At 45.2% G+C, this 22,213-nt stretch overlaps 1 protein-coding gene across 1 annotated transcript in view; it reads right to left on the bottom strand.

Moving 5' to 3' along the window:
- The window catches only part of FAM185A (family with sequence similarity 185 member A), a 56,820-nt gene that overhangs the window by 3,146 nt on the left and 31,461 nt on the right, over positions 1 to 22,213 (bottom strand). Inside the window, 3 exon segments of the mRNA XM_032221691.1 lie at positions 8,872 to 8,961; positions 8,964 to 9,005; positions 15,161 to 15,259. Of these exon segments, the coding sequence (XP_032077582.1) occupies positions 8,872 to 8,961; positions 8,964 to 9,005; positions 15,161 to 15,259 (231 nt within the window).

Here is a 22,213-nt window from a genome sequence, read left to right as displayed (position 1 = left end):
AATCTTTTTGGTTCGCATGCCATAAGCGAGGGGAGTGCAGGGGGGTCATGCCCAGGCATGCCACACCCATTATGCAATGCGCAACCCCCCCTTGCGCATGCACGCATGACAGGCACGACCCCACATTTTTTGCATGCTTTTTTCGCCCTCCCCCCCGGCTCCAGAGGCTTTATAGAAACCTGGGGAGAGTGAAAACAGCCTCCCCCTCCCCCAGAGGTCCTCCGGAGGCTTCAGGAGCTTTCCTGAAGGCTCTGGAGGGCAAAAAACGACCCTATGAGCAAACCGGAAGTCACTTCCGGGTTGCTTGTAGGGCTGATTTTAGCCCTCCAGAGTGTTCAGGAGTCCTCAGGAGGCTTCTCTGAAGGCTCTGGAGGGCAAAAAAGGACCCTACAAGCAAACAGGAAATCACTTCCGATTTGCTCTTAGGGCCGTTTTTAGTCCTCCAGAGCCTTTAGGGAAGCCTCCGGAAGGCCCCTGAAGGCTCCGGAGGGCTTAAACCAGCCCTACGAGCAAACCAGAAGTCCGTTCCTGAACTTCTAGTTTGCCCATAGGGCCGTTTTTTTGCGCCCTGGAGGCTTTATAAAAGCTCCTGAAGCCTCCAGACGACCTCTGCGGGACCCGGGGAGGCTGTTTTCGGCCTGCCCAGGCTCCTATAAAGTCTCTGGAGCCTGAGGAGGGTGAAAATGGCTTTTAAAAAAAGGCTGAAGTCAGTTTGCACGCAAATACGCGCTGGCCAGCTGACAAATGGCTCCGCGTGCCACAAGTTTGCCATCCCGGACTTAGAGTAATGAATATACTACGACTTGGTAGTATCCGTCAGATTAAAAGACTGGAAGTTATATTGTAACTCAGTTTAGAGATATTTAAGTCCCTTTGCTTCATAACACGCTTGAATATTTTTCTGAATTTATTACCTCAGAGATACTCTTACCATATTAGTTGGTACCAAAATATTAATATTCTCTTTGGCATATAGAGGGGGGCAGTGGTGGGTTTCAAAAATCGTTCGAACCTACTCTGTGGGTATGGCCTCCTTTGTGGGAGTGGCTTGCTGCCCATATGACCGAATGGGAGTGGCTTGCCGCCCATGTGACCGGATATGAAGATGCCGACGTCACTTGTCAGAACCACCTTAAATTACCTCACACCCAGCACTGGCCTGCATAAGAATGTGAGGTAAACTTGTTTTTTAAAAGGCATCTTTGGTTTGCGTTAAAACAACTTCAACACACGCAATGTTCTGATTGCACCACAAACGCAGTCGTCATCCTTACCTTTCGCAGAGGCACTGAGTTTTTAAATAGGAGCATGAGAGTGTAGAATAATCATATCCAAGGACCAGTGGTGGGTTTCAAAAATTTTTGGAACCTCTTCTGTAGGTGTGGCCTGCTTTCCGGGTCCACTGGTAGAACCTCTTCTAACCGGTTCGGTAGATTTGACGAACCGGTTCTACCGAATAGGCGAACTGGTAGGAACTGACCTCTGGAGCGGGCAGGGGTCATCTATATACTGTTACAATCAAAATTTCTAGGCACACGGGGTGTTTAATTCCCCACCTATACATATGAGATAGGTGAGGGCTTACCTACATATTCGAACTGCCGAACTGCCGACCTTTCTGATCGACAAGCTCAGCATCTTAGCCCACTGAGCCACCGCGTCCCTTAAGACAGCCTTAAGACAGCTTAAGCAGCTGTTTCCTGAAATGAAAAATGAAGGTCTCTTGCCGGCATCCAAGCTGGAATCCAAGGGTTTAAATAACTTCTTTCTGTGGTTATTATCACCGATTTTTTTTTTTCTTTCCAGGATCTATTTCGGCTCCTGGATTTAGAATACAAGGGCTAAAGCAACTGAACTGGGATTTGAGAGGATCCCAGCAAAGCTTTGTGAAACAAGCAAAAAAAAAAAAAAATGTTGGAAAGACGTTTGTGGTGCTGTGTAAAAACACTTAGCTAACCTGATTTATGGGAAAAGCTCTTCGTTCAGCAATTTCACCTCCGTCTGGAATGTGGAGTTGAAATAATTCATCTCCCCTGACTGTACAGTATTAGATCATGGACTTAATCCAGGGAAGGAAAACATACATCACTGTTTGAAAAATGACCCAGACCATAGAATAAATCAACAAGAGGTATAATTGTTCTGACCGAGGCTTCCCAAAAGCATGAAGCAAACTCCTGGTCCTGACAAAAAAACCCTTTTATTAATTGACTGTGAATTCTGCTCATTCGCAACCAGCAAAGTCTTTCAAGGGAGGATTTACAGTCACAGACCTTATCTGGCTTGGAGAGCTGCCAGACGATATCTGCAAAACTTTGGCAAGGAGCCTTGGAGAGTCACGAACCAATTAAGGGAACTAATTTGTCTCCTGCAAACTCCACTCCCCTTTCGCTCCTCTTTTATTTCCTCTGGAGGGGCATTCATCGTCCACCTGTGGCCTTACTCCCAAGTCGACCCGTTCTTTAGCCATTCGCTTCGTCTGGCAACTCTGCGCATGCACACACTGGGAACAGGCTCCAGATGTTCTTCTGCCTCACTGATGTCTGACTCCGAAGGCAGCTGATAACTGCCATACGGCCCTGGCCCCTTTTCTGCCTCCGACACAGAGCCCTCATCAGAGCCTTCTCCAGACTCCAGGACTGGCCCAGGTTCCTCCCCAACCTCCTCACTGTCCGAATCCGCTGGCCGGGCACAACAATTTGCTTTAACCTGGACTCCAGTGTTGAGCCAGGATACCGCAACGGATGTGTTGCAGAGAGCATGTTACATCCTTTTTCCCCCTATCTTTGAGGTTATTCAGTAAAAATGCAACTGGACTTTGGCCGGATGCCAAAATGAATATAGTTTTTTAATCGATGTTGGACTTACATTGATCATATAGGTAACTCTCTATGCAGCTTTTTCTTTCTGTAGAAAAATTATTATGATGGAAGCGTTCAAGTGGTTAAATACTGTAACATGGTGGTTATTAATTCGGTGCCGTTTAATATGAGCTTGCAGTATGAGCTGAAGCAAACTTTTTCTTCTATCCTCTCTATTTCTGCCCAGAGTTTTTCCCAGCTGTAAACAGCTGTTTTCCACTGCAATTCAAGAGCCGAGGTGGCGCAGTGGTTAATGCAGCACTGCAGGCTACTTCGCCTGACTGCAGTTCGGCTGTTCAAATCTCGCCGGCTCAGGGTTGACTCAGCTTTCCATCCTTCCGAGGTGGGTCAAATGAGGAGCCGGATTGTTGTTGGGGGCGATATGCTGACTCTGTAAACCGCTTAGAGGGCTGAAAGCCCTATGAAGCGGTATATAAGTCTAACTGCTATCATTTATTTGATGTACTCATCGTCTGTCGACCAAAACATCCCAAAGCCTAAGTGAATAGCTTTAAAATACAACCTTACAAAAATGGAACACATTTAAATCTTTCAGCAAGTATTAGAAATCTGAAGGTTTCGTACTGTGCTTAAAAAACCAAAGAAGCATCGAAGGCAGGCTGCATCCACAAAGGTAAATGAACAAAATTCTAAATTTGGGAAGAGAAGGCTCTCCGTCAATGCCTTATTTCTCACACCAATGGACCAACTCACCTAATGGATAATGGCAAGAAGCGCCGAGATATAGCATTTCTTATACATGCAAATAATGCAAATAATTTTTCTGCGGACCACCAAAATTTTCTCACGGACCACCAGTTGGCGACCGCTGGCTTAGCGGACTTTCTGTACTGGGGATAAATAAATCTCACCAAGATTTCAATTTGCTTCCAATGATTAAGCAAATGAGAAAACGGGACCATATCCCGAGGCAATCATCTATTTTGGAGCTATGAAATAGCTAAAGCAGAGTGACTCTCCCCTTGCCCGGTTCCCCTATTCTCTCTAAACGGTGATTTATTTGGCCAAACAATTTATTTCATCGTCCAATCCCATCTGCAGATTTATGGGGATGCATTTATGAACCATTATCCTTGAAAGAGTGTTGGCTAACCCTGCCTTTCCTCTGGTGTATAGGAGAACAGGCTGCTAAATAGAAGAGGATGGAATTCGACTTTTCAATATACCCAATTAACTGTGGCGCTGAGATTCATTAAAAACACTTATAAACTCGCTCCCTCGCTTGGAACTTGCCAAGCGTGTTGTTTATGCGACTTCTCTCTAAGTTCAAATATGGAGTTTATGGCCTTCCACACCATTCTTTTTTTTTTTTTTTAAACAAATCATTTTTATTTTATACTAGTCGATAACTCGGCATTGTATTAATTTATAGTGAGGAAATGTCCGGATTACAAACGTGATTTCTAATGTTGGATTTTCCCCCCTACCAGAAGGAGCCACCTTGGGGAATACTGGAAGCCGTTACCATGGCAACTCCACTGCGCTGTACAGTAGAAGCCATTTTACGGCAGTACAGTAGAAGCCATTTTAAATTAAGGGGCGGCAAAGGGGACGGGGGATGTGAAATACAGGGGGGAAGGAAAAAAAGAAAAGGAAAGGGGGTATTGACTTCCAACCCTCCCCAGCACAGCACAAGATAAACACACTCCAGCCTCAGCCACAACTTTTTGCTCTTTACACATTAGTATAAAACTAGCCATTTATAAACCCAAACCTTTCTAATCAACAAAACCAAGACCAAAGTTTCCTCTTTGTTTCTTCACAAGCACAAATTCCAGAAGTGATATCCAAATCTATCTCTATCTCTTTATCTCTCTATATCTCTGTCTGTCTGTCTGTCTGTCTGTCTGTCCTCTGTCTATCATTCTATCTATCTCTATCTATCTATCTATCTATCTATCTATCATCTATCTATCATTATCTATCATTATCTATCTATCATTATCTATCTATCTATCATTATCTATCTATCATCTATCTATCTATCTATCTATCTATCTATCTATCTATCTATCTATCTATCTATCTTCTATTAATAAATTCACACACTATATCTATCTGTCTCTCTCATATCAATCACTTTCTCTCAGTCTAATCTCTTCTATCTATCTATCTATCTCTCTATCTATCTATCTATCTATCTATCTATCATCATCTATCTCATCTCATCTCATCATCTCATCTCAAATCTAGGATGATTGAGGGGTAGAATTAGAAGCTTGAAATCCTTGGCAGAGATTTAGAAAAAAGAGAATCAGAAATCTAATTTACATATAAAATGTCTGTCAGTCTATCATACATACAGATACTCTGTCTGTCTGTCTGTCTGTCTGTCTGTCTATCTATCTATCTATCTATCTATCTGAATGGCTCTGTGTGTGTGTGTGTGTGTGTGTGTGTGTGTGTGTGTGTGTGTGTTCCAGCATAACTCTGGAACGCCTCCAGCAATTTCAACCAACTTGGTACACAGATGACTTACTCTCTGGAAACAAATACTGTGGGGTAAGACACCCCTTGCGGTGTGTTCCGTGTGTGTGTGTGTTCCAGCATAACTCTGGAATGCCTGGGCCGCTGAAATGAAAAGGACTGGATTATCTCTATAGTGTCAAGTCACAGTACTTTTGACAGTGATAGTGTGTCTTTTGGATTCAGGTTCCGTTAGACACAGCCTGTTGTGCCTTAAACGGCTTCTACTATACAGCACAGTGGAGTTCCCATGGTAACAGCTTCACAGTGCTCCACAAGGGGGCTCTCTCTAATACAGGATTGGGATAGATAGATACCTGGGCTGCGCCAGGGTATCAGTAATAACATATTTTTCCTCTTTAAATAAAGTAATCAATTGAACCATTCCTGCTTTATCTCACTTGCTATGGAAATTATGTGCATTTCAGTGGTGGGTTCCAGTTCCCATTGCAACTAGTATGGTTGCAACGGGCCCCGGTGTCCTCCACATGTACGCGTGCAGCGAGCGCATGCATCTTACCTTCCAGCGACTTTTCCGCGACGCTCCAGCTGCTCGGTGGAGCGTCACGCAGGCGTTGTACACACCTTGCGCGTGCACGGAAACACCGAAGAGTTTAAAGACAGGTAAGGAGCTCAGGCGGGCAGGTGGGCCCTCCAGAGCACTGTACCAGAATGGTATTTGGTGCTCCGGCAGGCACCGGTACGCCCGTACCCGTAGGGGTGTACCACCTGCAACCCACTCCTGGTGCTTTTCTACTATTCTAACACTATTCTTGTTGTAGAAAATAAAAGCGACGGATGGATCTGTTTAGTTTCCTGTTTAGGAGGCCCTCCCCCCCCACCCCCTCGTCCCAAATCTTCAAGAAGACGCATGTCGCTGCTGGTGGTTTATTTTTAACGCTTCTAAAATAAACTTTCTAACTACGGCTTTCTTTCTGCAAATACGAACAGCACAACTTGATCAGCTGCACAATCAAGGCCCGTCATACAAAAATAAAGTAAGATAACAGTCGGCCAAGTTGTGGCACCTCGCCATTAAGAAGGCATTCCTTAACCGTGACAATCTATTTCATTCAGAGCTATGTAGCCTTCGGTCTAATGGGCTCCATTTGGAACATGGAAATGAGGAACGAAAATGGCTTGAAAGTCCGGCCAAAGTTTTTAGATAATATGAAACCGGACGTGATTTGGATGAAAAGTCTTAAGTTGAAGAGCAGAGATACATCATGATACAGATCTATGGAGAGACTTGCTTTGGTCAATGTTGTGGCTTCTCTCTCTCTCTCTATCTCCCCCCTCTCTCTCTCTCTCTCTCTCTCCTCTCTCTCTCTCTTCCTTCTCTCTCTCTCTCTCTCTCCTCTCTCTCTCTCTTCTGTCTCTCTTTCTCCTCTCTCCACTCGCTCTCCTCTCTCTCTCCTCTCGCTCTCCCCCCCTCCTCCCTCTCTCCCCTCTCTCTCTCTCTCTCTCCTTTCTCTCTCTCTCTCTCTCTCTCTCTCTCTCTCTTCTCTCTCTCCACTCTCTCCCCCTCTCTCTCCCCCTCTCCCCCCTCCTCTCTCTCCTCTCTCTCTCCTCTCTCTCTCTCTCTCTCTCTCCTTTCTCTCTCTCTCTGTCCTCTCTCCTCTCTCTCCCCCTCCCTCCCCCCCTCCTCTCTCTCTCTGTCTCTCTCTCTCTGTGTCTCTCTCTCTCCCTCTCTCTCCTCTCTTCCCTCTCTCTCTCCCCCTCTCCTCTCTCTCTCTCATCTCTCTCATCTCTCTCTCTCTCTCTCTCTCTCTCTCTGTCTCTCTGAGACTGGTGGAAACTAATCAAGGAGAGAAGCAACTTAGAACTGAGGAGAAATTTCCAGACAGTGAGAACAATTAATCAGTGGAACAGCTTGCCTCCAGAAGTTGTGAATGCTCCAACACTGGAAGTTTTAAGAAGTTGGATAACCATTTGTCTGAAGTGGTATAGGGTTTCCCACCTAGGCAAGGGGTTGGACTAGAAGACCTCCAAAGTCCCTTCCAACTCTGTTATTCTATTCTATTCTCTATATCTCTCTCAAGCTCTCTTTTCTCAGTTTCTTTCTGTCTCTCTCTCTCCATCTCTTTCTCTCAATCTGTCTGTCTCTCAATCTCTCTCTCTCAATTTTTTCTCTTAATCACTTTCTCTCTCTCAACCTCTCTTTTTCTCAATTTCTTTCTCTCTCTCTCTCCATCTCTTTCTTTCTCTCAATCTGTCTCTCTCAATCTTTTTTTCTTAATCACTTTCTCTCTCGCTCTCTCAACCTCTCTTTTTCTCAATTTCTGTCTCTCTCAATTTCTATCTGTATTTCTTTTTTCTCTCTCTTTCTCAACCTCTCTCTCTCCATCTCTCTCAGTCTTTTTCTCTCTTAATCACTTTCTCACTCTTAATCTTTCCCTTCTCAATCACTCTCTTTCCATCTTCTCTCTCAATCTTTTTCTCTCTTAATCATTCTCTCTCTCAGCCTCTCAATCTCTCTTTCTTAATCCCCCTCTCTCGTTCTCTTTCTCTCAATCACTCTCAATCTCTCTGAGAGGGGGGGGGGGGGAGAGAGAGAGGTTTAATTAAATCAGGCATGTCCAACCTTTATGGCTTGGCTGAGTGGCATTGAGTAAAGAGAAATTTTCTTGGGCCACCTATAAAATAATAATATAGTAACTATTGCTAAAATCACATAATGAAGTTAAAAGTTCACGATCTTGTGGGGGCTGCATTATTAGCTGTCCAGTGCTATCTGCAGCCTGAGGGGTGTGGGATGGACACACCTGCATTTGAACAAAGCAAGAAAACATTTTATTCTCTTCCATATTATAAATGAGAACATATTTCAAATTTCCCTGAGGGGGTGTGTGTGTGTCCAAAAATTGACGGAGTTAGCAGAGATGGCCAAATTGAGTGCTTTGATTAAAGAAAGGAACACAATTATTTTGTTTCTTATTTGGAAACAACTTCTGAACTTAGTGCTTGAGGTGGAAAAATAATGAAATCTATTCTATTCCATTCCATTCCATTCCATTATATTCTCTATTTCTATCCTATCCTATCCTATCCCTATCCCTATCCCTATCCCATTCTATTATTTTACACGTCTTCTGCTTTAATCCTCAAGAGCCTGAAGACCAAAAACATTGTTTCTGAGCTGAAACTAATCAGAATTCACATCTGAATTCAAAGAACTCTGGTTAGCTCCAACCGGCCAGCATGAAAAAGGATCATGATGAGGGTTATGATGCTGGCTTGTTCAGTAAACATAGGCAATCACCAAGTACTTTGGCCACCTAATGAGAAGGAAGGACTCCCTGGAGAAGAGCCTCATGCTGGGAACGATGGAGGGCAAAAGAAGAAGAAGGGGACGGCAGAGAAGGAGGTGGCTGGATGGAGTCACCAAAGCAGTTGGCCTGAGCTTAAATGGACTCCGGAGGATGGTAGAGGACAGGAAGGCCTGGAGGAACGTGGTCCATGGGGTTGCGATGGGTCGGGCACGACTTCACGACTAACAACAACATCATCAAACAAATCTCACCTGTCACTGTGACACGATCGTCTCTTGAGACAGTCTCAATATCCTGTAATTGGATCTCTGGACTGACTTCCACCTTCGTTCCAGATAATTCAGAGAAGTTCGAAGAGTCGTAGGTACCTTGAGAATGATGGAACCTGTTATGGAGAGCAGGGAAAGTCAAATCAAAAAAAGAACAAGCTAATTGTCACATCAAACAAACAACACGCAAATTCTTTCAACTGCAGAATGATCCTCTTTGCTAACATGATTATTGTCGGTGGAAATCGCTTTTCCCCGTGCCCATGGCTCTAAAACCTGACGGAAGGATATAGGTCCATGGCGGCACGCGAAGTCATTTCTGAAGGCACGCGAGGCATTGCCCTTCAGCTCCAGCGTGCATGCGCACTTTAGCCAGCTGGTTTTCGGCCGTTTTCTCGGCCTCCAGAGTAGTGAAGCCTCCGGAGGACGAAAACGCCCAACGTGCAAACCGGAAGTTTAGGAACTGACTTCCGGTTTGCATGTTGGGCTGTTTTTCACCCTCCCCAGGCTCCTAGAAAGTCTCGGAGCCTGGAGAGGATGAAAAATGAACCTACTTGGGCCCACCGGAAGTCGGAAACGGGCCTCCAGAGTTCCTCCAGGGGGGTGTGGGAGGCCGTTTTCGCCCTCCTGAGGCTCCAAGGAAAGCCGTAAGTGCATGCACAGGGCAGCAGGCGGTGGTGTGTGTGTCACACGTGCATGCACATGGGGCCAAGGTGCAGGGGAGTATTAAAATTATGGTGGTGGGTACGTGGGCAGGTGCGATAGTGCGACCCTGTGTGCTTTTGCCACCCTAGGCGGAAGAGGTTCCCCATCACTGGTCTATATGGGACCAGCCTTATTCCTACCGATTATTTCAAATAGCTACCTCAGTTCGTGGCTGGACGTCAGGGTTTGGAACAGAAGAAGTAAATACATTACAATTCTGGATCCGAAAACTCGGCTTCTGCAATTGGAAGAGCTCCTTCTATTCGTGCAGGAGGCCAAAAATTCAAGACAGCCTTCCCGATGACAGAGGAACACGATTTCCATTCGGCTCGACATGCGGCTGAGCGTGAAGAATAACCGGAAGCTCCAGTGGATGCAAAAAAAAGCAAAAATGTGGGCAGTTTTTTGTGCTTATACAACAGCACGTCTTGCTGTGTTAAGTTGCGCTGGTTGCCAGTTTGCTTCTGAGTTGTATTTTATTTCTCGATTTGTCGAATTTAGGCACTGCCCATCTCATATTCTGGCCCGGATAAAGTTAAAAGTATTTAAAAAAAACCTCCAAATGTGCTGATTGTACATTGGGGAAACAAAACAACCATTTCACAAACTCGTGGCACAACATAGGAGAACAAACCCATCTGGACAATATTCAGCAGTTCCGTGGCACAACAAAACCGCGGTCCACTAAAGCGCGCCCGATTAAAGCGCGTCGCTGACGTCATCAGCAGCGCGACAACAGCGACCGCAGAGAAAAAAGGGCGCTTTTAAAAAGCGCTTGAAAGCAAGCCGATTCAAGTTAAGGTAAGGGTTAGGGTTAGGGTTAGGGTTAGTTAAGGGTTAGGGTTAGGGTTAGGTTAAGGGTTAGGGTTAGGGTTAGTTTTAGTGTTAGGTTAAGGGTTAGTGTTAGGTTAAGGGTTAGGTTTAGGGTTAGGTTAAGGGTTAGATTTAGGGTTAGGTTTAGGGTTAGGTTAAGGGTTAGGGTTAGGGTTAGGTTTAAGTTTAGGGGTTAATTTTAGCTTAGCGCTCACAGCGTGCTTTTTTTCATCGCGCTGTGATGACGTCAGGTACGCGGTTTCGTCGAGCGCGCTTTAGTCGAACACAGTTTTGTGGTGGAACCCAGCAGTTCATCTGCAAATATTGAAAGACAAAAGCCACACTTTTGAAGACAGCAAAGTCCAAAATTTGGACAGAGAGGATAAGAACTCTGTGCCACAACCGAAGCAAATTTAATAGCACTTAGATTATACAAATAGTCCTCAACTTACAACTGTTCGTTTAGGGACCATTCAAAGTTACAAAGGCACTGAAAAAAGGGACTTATGGCTGTTTTCATGGTTACACCCTTTTAGATCATGTGATCTAAATTCACCTGCTAGGCCACTGATTCGTATTTATGATGGTTGCAGTGTCCCGGGGTCACAGGATCCTCTTTTGCGATCTTCCGACAACCGGGAAGCCAAATTCCCTTAACAACTGGCTTACAAACTTAACAACTGCGGCGATTCACTTAACAACCGAGGCAAGAAAGGTCATAAAATGGGGCAAAACTCACTTAACAAATGTCTCACTTAACACAAATCTTCTCCTTGATCTTTCTCTGTCTCACACACAGTGTCCTAAAGGTGCTTTTTCAGGAGGCAACTGGACTTTCTCTTTTTTTCTTTTGAAGATGTTACGCTTCTCATCCAAGAAGCTTCTTCAGCTCTGATAGGATAGTGGGGTGTTCTGTCCCCCCTTCCTCGCTCGTTAACCGACGACAGGCAGACAAACTTAAAAGGAAAGAACTTTATCAGTCCTCGGCTCAGACTGACTGCGAGCCCAAAAATAAACATAAATAAAGTCTCTGATAACAGAATGCAAAACAAAACTCTTACAAAGCAATTCACTTCTCCAAGTGTCTCCTTGAATCAGGGTTACAGAAAGCAAATCACTTCTCCAAGTGTCTCTCACAAACAAACCACGACCGATGAATGATGAACGAATGAATGAACGTTGACTCCTGCAACCAGGGCGTGGCACCATCCATCCTTTTATCACCAAAAGACGCCCCTAACGAGCCCCAGCTGCATTGTTAATCTTGCATCCCGACTCAACTCACAGCAAACTTCTGCTGAGTCACAACAGTGGGGAATGTAAGGATTTATCCTCCTTGCAGACAGCTGGTCATTTGCATCCTTTTAGAGGGTCCTTGAAGCACTTGGAGGTTTAGCTGTGTCCTCAGGGTCCCCTGAGTGGTGCAAATGGTTCCTGTAGTCTGCAATTTTTTTCCCTCTGGAAATCCATTCCTACTCCCACCCCATTCCAAGGTTATTTATCCCAAATTGTATAGCTAAATGTCCGTAGAAATTCTCAGTCATCCAGGTCATGGCTGTCCCAAAGGTGCTTTTTCCGGATCTGGATGACTAAGAATCTGTACAGACTTTTAGCTATACAATTTGGGATTTGTATTTGTATTTGTATTTATTAATATTTGTATGCCACCCTTTTCCCCAAGGGGACTCAGGGCGGCTCACGATTCAAGGGGAGGGGGAGACAAACCGAGTTACATATAGGACAATACATCATTAAAAGCACAACATTCATACAATTCGGGTACGGTGAAGGTCTTTAACCCCAGGCCTGTCGGGACAACCAGGTTTTAAGTGCTATGCGGAAGGTCTGGAGGGTGGTGAGGGTACGAATCTCCACGGGGAGTTCGTTCCATAGGGTCGGAGCTGCCACAGAGAAGGCCCTCCTCCGGGTAGTTGCCAGTCGACATTGACTGGCTGATGGAACTCGGAGGAGGCCTAACCTGTGGGATCTAATTGGTCGAGTGGAGGTAATTGGCAGTAGGTGGATGAAAACCCTTGGAATGGTGTGGGAATAGGAATGGATTTCCAGAGGGAAATAATTGCAGACTACAAGACCCACTACAGGACCCAGGAGATGAACCTCCAAGTGGCCTCAACGACCCTCTAAAAGGATGCAAATGACCAGCTGTTTGCAAGGAGTATCGATCCTTCTATTCCTCACCTTCCAGTCAGAGCTGAAGAAGCTTCTTGGATGAGAAGCGAAACGTCTTCCAAAGAAAAAGCAAGAAAGTCCAGTTGCCTCCTGAAAAAAAAAAAGCACCTTTGGGACAACCATATCCTGGATGAGCGAGAATCTCTATAGTCACACTACAAGCATCTGTTGGTTTCTTGAAGCACAAAGTACTGAGTGTGCATTTTTTCAGAAAGGAAGGTCCTGCCTCTTGGCTTTCTTTTCAAACTCCCCAGAGTTCTGGCTTGGAAATACCGAGTGATCCAGCCAAGAAACTCTGGCTAAGATTTTGCTCCATATTTATGTGAAACCAAAGCTGGCGAAAGAACTCATAAAAGCATATATATGTATGTATGTATGTATGTATGTATGTATGTATGTATGTATGTGTGTGTATATATATACATACATACATACATACATACATACACACATATATATATATAGCCTATTCAGCCACACACATATATATATATCCTATTCAGCCACATGTGTTTTTTTATTTGTGCTGACAGATGATGGAAGCAGTTAGCTTCCTCCCATAATTGGGGCTTACCAGGGGTTGTGACTAATGGCTAAGACGTTCGCCTAAGATGCAATACAGCACAGGTTCGAATCCCAGTAAGGGTATGGCTAGCTGATGAGAGCTAAATAGCTTGAAATAGATCTATACTAGTCTCCCTTTATTTATTTATCAGCACAAATTAAAAAACACAAATATAACAAAGGCAACAGTAAAAATATTGGGTTTCTGTCGTGATGGACTCTTGTGACGAGCCGATTGACAGATGATGGAAGCAGTTAGCTTCCTCCCATAATTGGGGCTTACCAGGGGTTGTGACTCTAAATATATATATATATATATATATAGCCTATTCAGCCACTCTCAGTGGTGGTAGGATTCAAATAATTTAAAAAACAGATTCTCTGCCCTAATGACCAGTTGGGTAGGCGGGGCTCGTTGATCATGTGACTGGGTGGGCGTGGCCAACTCAAAGTCACTCATGTCAATGGGCGCTTCGCCTTAGCTGTTACAATGTACCGTATTTTTCGGAGTATAAGACGCATCAAGGGTTTGAAGAGGCAAATTAAAAAAACATTTTTGCACTCTGCAGTCCTCCCCAAAACGGGCCCGTTTTTTTTTTAAAGAAAAAAAAGGCAATGAATACCCTTTAGGAGGCTTGTAGAGTACTCCTGGGAGGTCCCCCCCCCCAAACGAGCAAAAATGGACCGTTTTTCATAAAAAAAAATTGTATGCATAGCTTTTAGGAGGCTTATAGAGTGCTCCTGAGGGCTGGAGGAGGTGGAAATTGAGCAAAAAAACAGCCAGTTTTTCATTCATTTCTGCCTTCCCCAGCCCCCAGGAGCTCTCTGGAAGTCTTCCAAAGGCTATGCATGCTCATTTTGGTGAAGGGGGCAGGGTTTCAGGAAGCCAAAAATGCTGTATTCAGTGTATACGATGCACCCAAATTTCACCCTCTTTTTTGAGGGAAAAAGGTGCGTCTTATACTCCAAAAAATAATGTAATGCGATTTCACATGTATACTGTTTTTCTTTAATTTCTCTGTAAAAATAGGATAAGTTAAGTACATTGACATATAGTGGAAATACACCAAGGGGAGGAGGAGTGGGATAGAAGGAAGATGGGTAGAGAGGGCGGGAGAGAGAGGATGGGAGGGAGGGTGAGAAGGAAGGGAGGGAGTGGATCGGGAGAGAGGAGTGGTAGCGGGGGAGGGGAAGTAGGGTAGAGGGGGATGATGGAGGGAAGATAGAAAGTTGGAGGGGGGTGGAAGAAAGAGGTGTACAGATAGTGGAAGAGGTATATTGGGTTTCTATTTTTGGGGGTATTGTTGACAAGAGGAATTGCTGCGATTATTGTTTAATGTTGTATGGCTCCGGCTACGCACAGTATATATGTGAGTGTATGAAAATGAAAAAATGGAAAATAAAAACTTTTACAAGCAAAAAATATTGTAATAAGGGTTAACCGGAGAGGCAGTTTCTGTAAACAGGGCAATAGAGATGAGGCTAGAAACAACACCAGAATGTTTCCTCCCTGCCTTCCTTACAGGTTTAGCCCTGTAAAGTGGAAGAAAACAAAAGGAGATTTCTTCCAACAACCGGTTCTCCGAACTGCTTAGAAAGTTAACAACCGGTCCTCCCGAATAGGTGCGAACCGGCTGAATCCCACCATCACGAATATTATATTAAATTCTGCATTGCTGCCATGACTGCCAGCAATGCAGAATGACAGGCAACGCTGGCTGAGGAATTCTGAGAGTCGAAGTCCGCAAGCCTTAAAGTTGCCAAGGGTTGGTGACCCTTTTACTCCAGATTATACCTATTCAGTTTCTTAAATCTCTCCTGATACGTTTTGTCCCACAGATCTTGGACCATTTGTGTTGCCTATCCAATCACCGGCCTTGCTCAATATTTTTAATTATTTTTCTTTTCCCGATCGCAGGGCATCCTAAGCGGGGAAATTGCTCTTAAGGGTAGCCCAGAAACCCCCAAATTGAATCTTTCAATTGACTAACTCACTAACCTTCCTCAGAAACCAGGTTTACTTCTCCGGTTTGACGAAGAACGTAGGCCTTGATGTCTCCTCGATGCGTAAAGGCTTTTAAAGATCCTTCAGAAGAATCTGAAAATAGGAAGAAGGAAAAAAAAAAGCAGAAGAGCACTCAGCTCCGTATAACGTCGATTAATTCATTGGTGTATTTTTTTTCTCATTCTAAGTGCCTTTTTGCTCTCGAGAGAGAAAAAAAAAGCTTTTGGTTTTGTTTGGAAATAGGCAAAAGGACAGTGTGTTCTTTCTATATTTAAACTTTAATAGATAGTTTGAGACTCAGCGAGCATCAAGCAAGAGCGAGCACATCTGCAATATTCAGCGAAGGTAGTATCTAAGCTCAGCTCTCAAAATGTTCAGTTGTCTTGAGGTATTTTTCCCCCTTCTTTCAAGAAAGCAGGAAGAACTGGACAGCCCAAAGCTAAAGGCTATGGTGATCACCCTAATGAAGCTTGTTTACAAAAAATAGTAATTAGCAATAGCAATAGCAGTTAGACTTATGTACCGCTTCATAGAGCTTTCAGCCCTCTCTAAGCGGTTTACAGAGTCAGCATATTGCCCCCAACAACAATCCGGGTCCTCATTTCACCCACCTCGGAAGGATGGAAGGCTGAGTCAACCCTGAGATTTGAACCGCTGAACTGCAGATAGCAGTCAGCTGAAGTGGCCTGCAGTACTGCACTCTACCTACTGCGCCACCTTGGCTCTAATTCATCTGTAAGGTTTTCGAATTCAGCTCAGAACCTGATAATTCCAATGAAACGCTGACCACGAGGCTACTGATAATCAGTTTTTACTTTCTGCAGAAATCAAAAAGACTTGATGACATTTTTGTCTCCCACCTTAACAGAGCAGGCATAGAGAGAGAGAAAAAACAGGCGCCAGCCTCACCAAACTTCATATAATCTTACACAGCTTGCACAGATAGTCATAGTGTTAGAAACATTATTTCATGTTACACAAACCTCACGATTTTTCTCAGCGCACTGAAAAAAAAAAGGACCTTAGAAGAGAAAAGAAATAGTTTGAGTTTAATAAAATTTGTATGCCGCCCACTCCCATTGGGACTCTGGGCAGCTCACAGCAAGACAGAAGAAACATTTAAAATTTAAGAATAAAAAATACAATTAAAAGTCCACATCATCCATTCCATCTAAGCGGGGTTGGATATCAATCAACAGCCCCAGGCCTGCTGGAACAGCCAGGTCTTGACAGCTTTACGGTAGGCCGGGAGAGTGGTAAGGGTCCGGATCTCTACGGGTAGATCGTTCCACAGGGCCGGCGCAGCAACAGAGAAGGCCCTCCCCCGGGGGGCCGCTAGCCGGCATTGTCCGGTTGACGGCACCCGGAGGAGGCCCAACCTGTGCGATCTTGTTGGTCGTTGGGAGGTAAGTGGCAGGAGGCGGTCTCTCAGGTAACCAGGTCCTAAACCATGTAAGGCTTTAAAAGTAATGACCAGCACCTTGAAGCGCGTCCGGAGACCAATGGGGAGCCAGTGCAGCTCGCGGAGGATAGGTGTAACATGGGTGTATCTAGATACACCCCATATCGCTCGCGCGGCTGCATTCTGGACCAACTGTAGTCTTCGAACACTCTTCAGGGGCAGCCCCATTTTCTGGCATATAAGACAGAGCTTTGTTAGGGGATGCTGAACACCCGTTTCAAGTTGCAAGCAAGGTTCTTTTGCACAATCCACTTGTTATTTTACTAGGCCAAGCTTGACAATTCGCCTAGAAGTTTTATCTATGAAGTTGGCACGTTAGGTTACGATGGAGCTTCTCTCCACAGCAACTTAACAAAAGCTGAATTAGGTTACACTCTGTGTATGCTCTAATCCTTCAGGAGGGGTCCTTTCACATCTTAACAGAATAACAGAGTTGGAAGGAACTCTAGAGGTTCTCTAGTCCAACCCTCTGCCTCAAGCAGGAGAGCGTATACCCGTGATGGACTGGCTGGGCTGGATTTAAGCACCCCGCAGGCTGCATCCGGTCCTTAGGCCTTGAGTTTGACACCTTTGGATTAGATGGATGGAGGAACGAAGAACGATTGCAGGAACTGGGTATGTCTAGTTTAATGAAAAGAAGGACCAAGGGAGACATGATAGCAGTCTTCCAATATCTCAGGGGCTGCCACAAAGAAGAGGGAGTCAAACTATTCTCCAAAGCACCTGAGGGTAGAACAAGAAGCAATGGGTGGAAACCAATCAAGGAGAAGAACAAAGGAGAAATTTCCTGACAGTGAGAAGAATTAATCGGTGGAACAACTTGCCTCCAGAAGTTGTATGTTCTCCAACCTGGAAGTTTTTACGTAAAGACTGGACAACCATTTGTCTGAAATAGGGTGTGCTGCCTGGGCAGGGGGTTGGACTAGAAGACCTCCAAGCCCCCTTCCAACTCTGTTATTCGTAGTCTAGAAGACTATTTGAGGGAACTTGGATGGTTTTTCCTCATCTCCTTTCTGGCCCTTCAGAATCTGCTTTTTGAGTTCAGCTGCTTCCTTCTGCCTAACAGGAGAACAGGCCCTGGCTGAAGATGACTGTTGCCTAGCTTGAAATAACCCCCAGGGGATGATAAATAACGGATTTAGTCAGTGAAATATGAAAGATGTGTTCCCAGTTCGCAAATTAACAGGGTGTTTCCATCTTGAATCTTCTTAGGAAAAGAAAGAAAAAAAACCCCCAAAACAAAATATAGAGTTTAGGAGCCTTCCCTAAATCGGCCAGCTATAACATCTCCCCAAACAGAAAGTTAAAAGAATCCTAATTAAGAAAGGAAAAAAGGAGAAGGATGGGATGGAAAATTCGCTTTCTGGATTTATTCCTCTTGCCAAGAATGACTCCAAGGAATTCATCAATGCACACTATAGGTTGGTGTTTCTCAACCATGGCGACTTGAAGGCGTGTTGCCTCCAAGTCCCAGAATTCCCCAGTCAGCGTGACTGGCTGGGGAATTCTGGGGGTTGAAGTCCACACATTTTCAAGTTGCTCTGGTTGAGAAACGCTGGCATAGATAGAGATGGAAATAGATTTGGATATGTAATCTCCTCTAAGAACGTTGGGCCCATTCTTTCCTAAGGTAAAGATTCCTCTCGCATATAGGTGCTAGTCGTTCCCGACTCTAGGGGGCGGTGCCCATCTCCATTTCAAAGCCGAAGAGCCAGCGCTGTCCGAAGACGTCTCCGTGGTCATGTGGCTGGCATGACTAAACACTGAAGGCGCATGGAAGGCTGTTACCTTCCCACCAAAGGTGGTCCCTATTTTTCTACTTGCATTTTTTACCTGCTTTCGAACTGCTAGGTTGGCAGAAGCTGGGACAAGTCACGGGTGCTCACCCCGTTACGCGGCGCTAGGGATTCGAACCGCCGAACTGCCGACATTTCTGATTGACAAGCTCAGCGTCTTAGCCACTGAGCCACCATGTCCCTTGTTTTCTTTCCTAATGAACTGTTAATTAATTAGACTTTTGCTTTTTAAGGAGAAACTGAAGCTTCAGTGGCCGTAATACACAAGGGTTTGGATTGAAGTAACAATGTGGGCAAAAACACTGAAACGGCACACGTGAAGAGAACGCATCTGGCATGATTTAGAACAGGGGTGTCAAACTCCATGACCCGACAAATGCGCGCCCGACAAATGCGCACCGACAAAACTGCGCCGCGATGAAAAAAACAACATGGTGGGACACGAAAACAACGTTAGGGGTTAGGGTTATAACGTTTTCGTGTCGTGGAATGTTGTTTGTTTCATCGCGGCGCGGTTTCGTCGGTGCAGTTTTGTCGGCGCGCATTTGTCGAGCGCGCATTTGTCGGTGAATCATCAAACTCAAGGCCCATGGGCCGGATCTGGCCCGTGGGGTGCTTAGATGTGCCACATGGAGCCACCCTGGAAACAGCAAAGGACCAGCCTGTGGTGGATCTGACAGTAGCTAAAACAGGGCTCCATTTTTGCTGGCAGAGAGTTGCAGGAGGCCGTCGCAGCCGAAAACGGAGCTCAGGAGCCCTTTTACACTGGCAAAGTACTCAGGCCACCCCATGCAGCCTTGACATGAGTGACATCGAACTGGTCACGCCCACCACGACACAACCCTGAGGCGGCCCTCAATGAAATCGAGTTTTGACAATTCCGATCTAGAATATTTTAGAAAGTATGGTTCCTTGGAGGTCGCTCAAGATCTTCTCAAAGTTCTAGAAAAGGATTTGTTAGCCTATGCTCAACTTTTATGGATTTATTGGGTGCTTTCAAGACAGTGCTGGCTCCTGGCAACGGCCTGGACAAGTTTCTGCCGTTGCCTTGGCATAGTTTTCGGAAGTGGGCTGAGAAAAGGTGATTGGTCCAAGGTTACCCAACTGGCTAAGGTGGGACTAGAACTCACAGTCTCCTGGTTTCCAGCCTGATACCTTAATCAGGCTAAGATGGGACTAGAACTCAAAGTCTCCTGGCTTCCAATCTGATACCTTAATCAGGCTAAGGTGGGACTAGAACTCACACCCTCCTGGTTTCCAACCTGATACCTTAATCAGGCTAAGGTGGGACTAGAACTCACAGTCTCCTGGCTTCCAACCTGATACCTTAATCAGGCTAAGGTGGGACTAGAACTCACACCCTCCTGGTTTCCAGCCTGATACCTTAATCAGGCTACGGTGGGACTAGAACTCACAGTCTCCTGGCTTCCAACCTGATACCTTAATCAGGCTAAGGTGGGACTAGAACTCACACCCTCCTGGCTTCCAACCTGATACCTTAATCAGGCTAAGATGGGACTAGAACTCACACCCTCCTGGTTTCCAGCCTGATACCTTAATCAGGCTAAGATGGGACTAGAACTCACACCCTCCTGGTTTCCAGCCTGATACCTTAATCAGGCTAAGGTGGGACTAGCTCACATCCTCCTGGTTTCCAACCTGATACCTTAATCAGGCTAAGGTGGGACTAGAACTCACAGTCTCCTGGTTTCCAGCCTGATACCTTAATCATGCTAAGGTGGGACTAGAACTCACAGTCTCCTGGTTTCCAGCCTGATACCTTAACCAGGCTAAGGTGGGACTAGAACTCACAGTCTCCTGGTTTCCAGCCTGATACCTTAACCAGGCTAAGGTGGGACTAGAACTCACAGTCTCCTGGTTTCCAGCCTGATACCTTAAATCAGACTAAGGTGGGACTAGAACTCACAGTCTCCTGGTTTCCAGCCTGATACCTTAATCAGGCTAAGGTGGGACTAGAACTCACACCCTCCTGGTTTCCAGCCTGATACCTTAATCAGGCTAAGATGGGACTAGAACTCACACCCTCCTGGTTTCCAGCCTGATACCTTAATCAGGCTACGGTGGGACTAGAACTCACACCCTCCTGGCTTCCAACCTGATACCTTAATCAGGCTACGGTGGGACTAGAACTCACAGTCTCCTGGCTTCCAACCTGATACCTTAATCAGGCTAAGGTGGGACTAGAACTCACACCCTCCTGGTTTCCAGCCTGATACCTTAATCAGGCTACGGTGGGACTAGAACTCACAGTCTCCTGGCTTCCAACCTGATACCTTAATCAGGCTAAGGTGGGACTAGAACTCACACCCTCCTGGCTTCCAACCTGATACCTTAATCAGGCTAAGGTGGGACTAGAACTCACACCCTCCTAGTTTCCAGCCTGATACCTTAATCAGGCTAAGGTGGGACTAGAACTCACAGTCTCCTGGTTTCCAGCCTGATACCTTAATCAGGTTAAGGTGCAAGTAGAAATCACAGTCTCCTGGTTTCCAACCTGATACCTTAATCAGGCTAAGATGGGACTAGAACTCACACTCTCCTGGTTTCCAACCTGATACCTTAATATCACTCAACCAAACTGGCTCTCACGAAAAAGAATATAATATTGAAATCCCATCAAATAACTGTGGGAAGCCGTAGTGGCACCAAGCGCATCCATTTTAATTTTTAATATGGTAAATATTGATAAGTATAGCCCAAACAAACAAACAAACAAATAAACAAACAAACATCTATTTTGGGACCCTCCATAATTATGAAAAGTGGGAAGGGACCTTGAGTGAAAGACATTTAAGAAACCCTGATCTAGCACATTAGTCCCATTTTAATCAATTAGTCTTTAGTTAATCCATCTCTGATCCCAGAGCTTTTAGAGAGTCAGTTGCAACTGCCAAGTTAAATTGGACCGTGTCCACAAAGACACAAGTTTCAACAACTGGCAGCTTTATGGCGAGCCATGTGATTGATAGTTTGGGTGGGAGGGCGCAGGAATATAGAGAGATTAGTGGCTTTTAAAGACAGAGATGATTATGATAAACGAAGCAGTGCTTAGGAGAGATTTCAACTAGCACAGAAGAAGAAAAAGATAATTTTGCTCAGATAAATTTGGGGGATAGGGACAGTGGTAGAATTCAGAATTTTTTTACTACCAGTTCTGTGGGCGTGGCTTGGTGGGCAGGGCATAGCTTGGTGGGCGTGGCTTGGTGGGTGTGACAGGGGAAGGATACTGTCAAATCCCCATTCCCTCCCAATCAGCTGGGACTCGGGAGGTGGAGAATAGACCTGGGGGCGGGGCCAGTCAGAGGTGGTATTTACCGATTCTATGACTGCCTTGGTCCACCTGCCATCAGTTCTTCTTGCTGTGTGACCGGCCCATTTCCATTTCAATTCTTTTTATTCTTTTGATGATATTGCATACTTTCGTTTATGTATACAACATCAGTAAGTATTGTGGGCCCAATCAGCAAAAGAAAGTTCAAGACCCTATTGGTTGGAAACATGAGGAAGAGGCCATCATCCTGCAGTGGATAGATAATGGCTAGAATCACACACACACATACTCACACACACACACACACACACACACACGTACTTATCAGGGACGTGCAGTCACTAGAGGCAAGGGAGGCGGAGCCTCACCAGTCTCCTCAGGGAAAGGAAAAGATTTTAAATAATTTTCTTAAAATAATTAAAGTCAGGGTAGTTGCTACCAGATTTCAAGTCAGAGTGGCTTGGTGTCTGCTCTCAGTATTAACTAGGAGGAGGCCA

This window comes from Thamnophis elegans, chromosome 7 (genome assembly GCF_009769535.1).
Source record: "Thamnophis elegans isolate rThaEle1 chromosome 7, rThaEle1.pri, whole genome shotgun sequence".
Classification (NCBI taxonomy): domain Eukaryota; kingdom Metazoa; phylum Chordata; class Lepidosauria; order Squamata; family Colubridae; genus Thamnophis; species Thamnophis elegans.
This window is presented reverse-complemented; position numbering and strand designations above follow the sequence as displayed.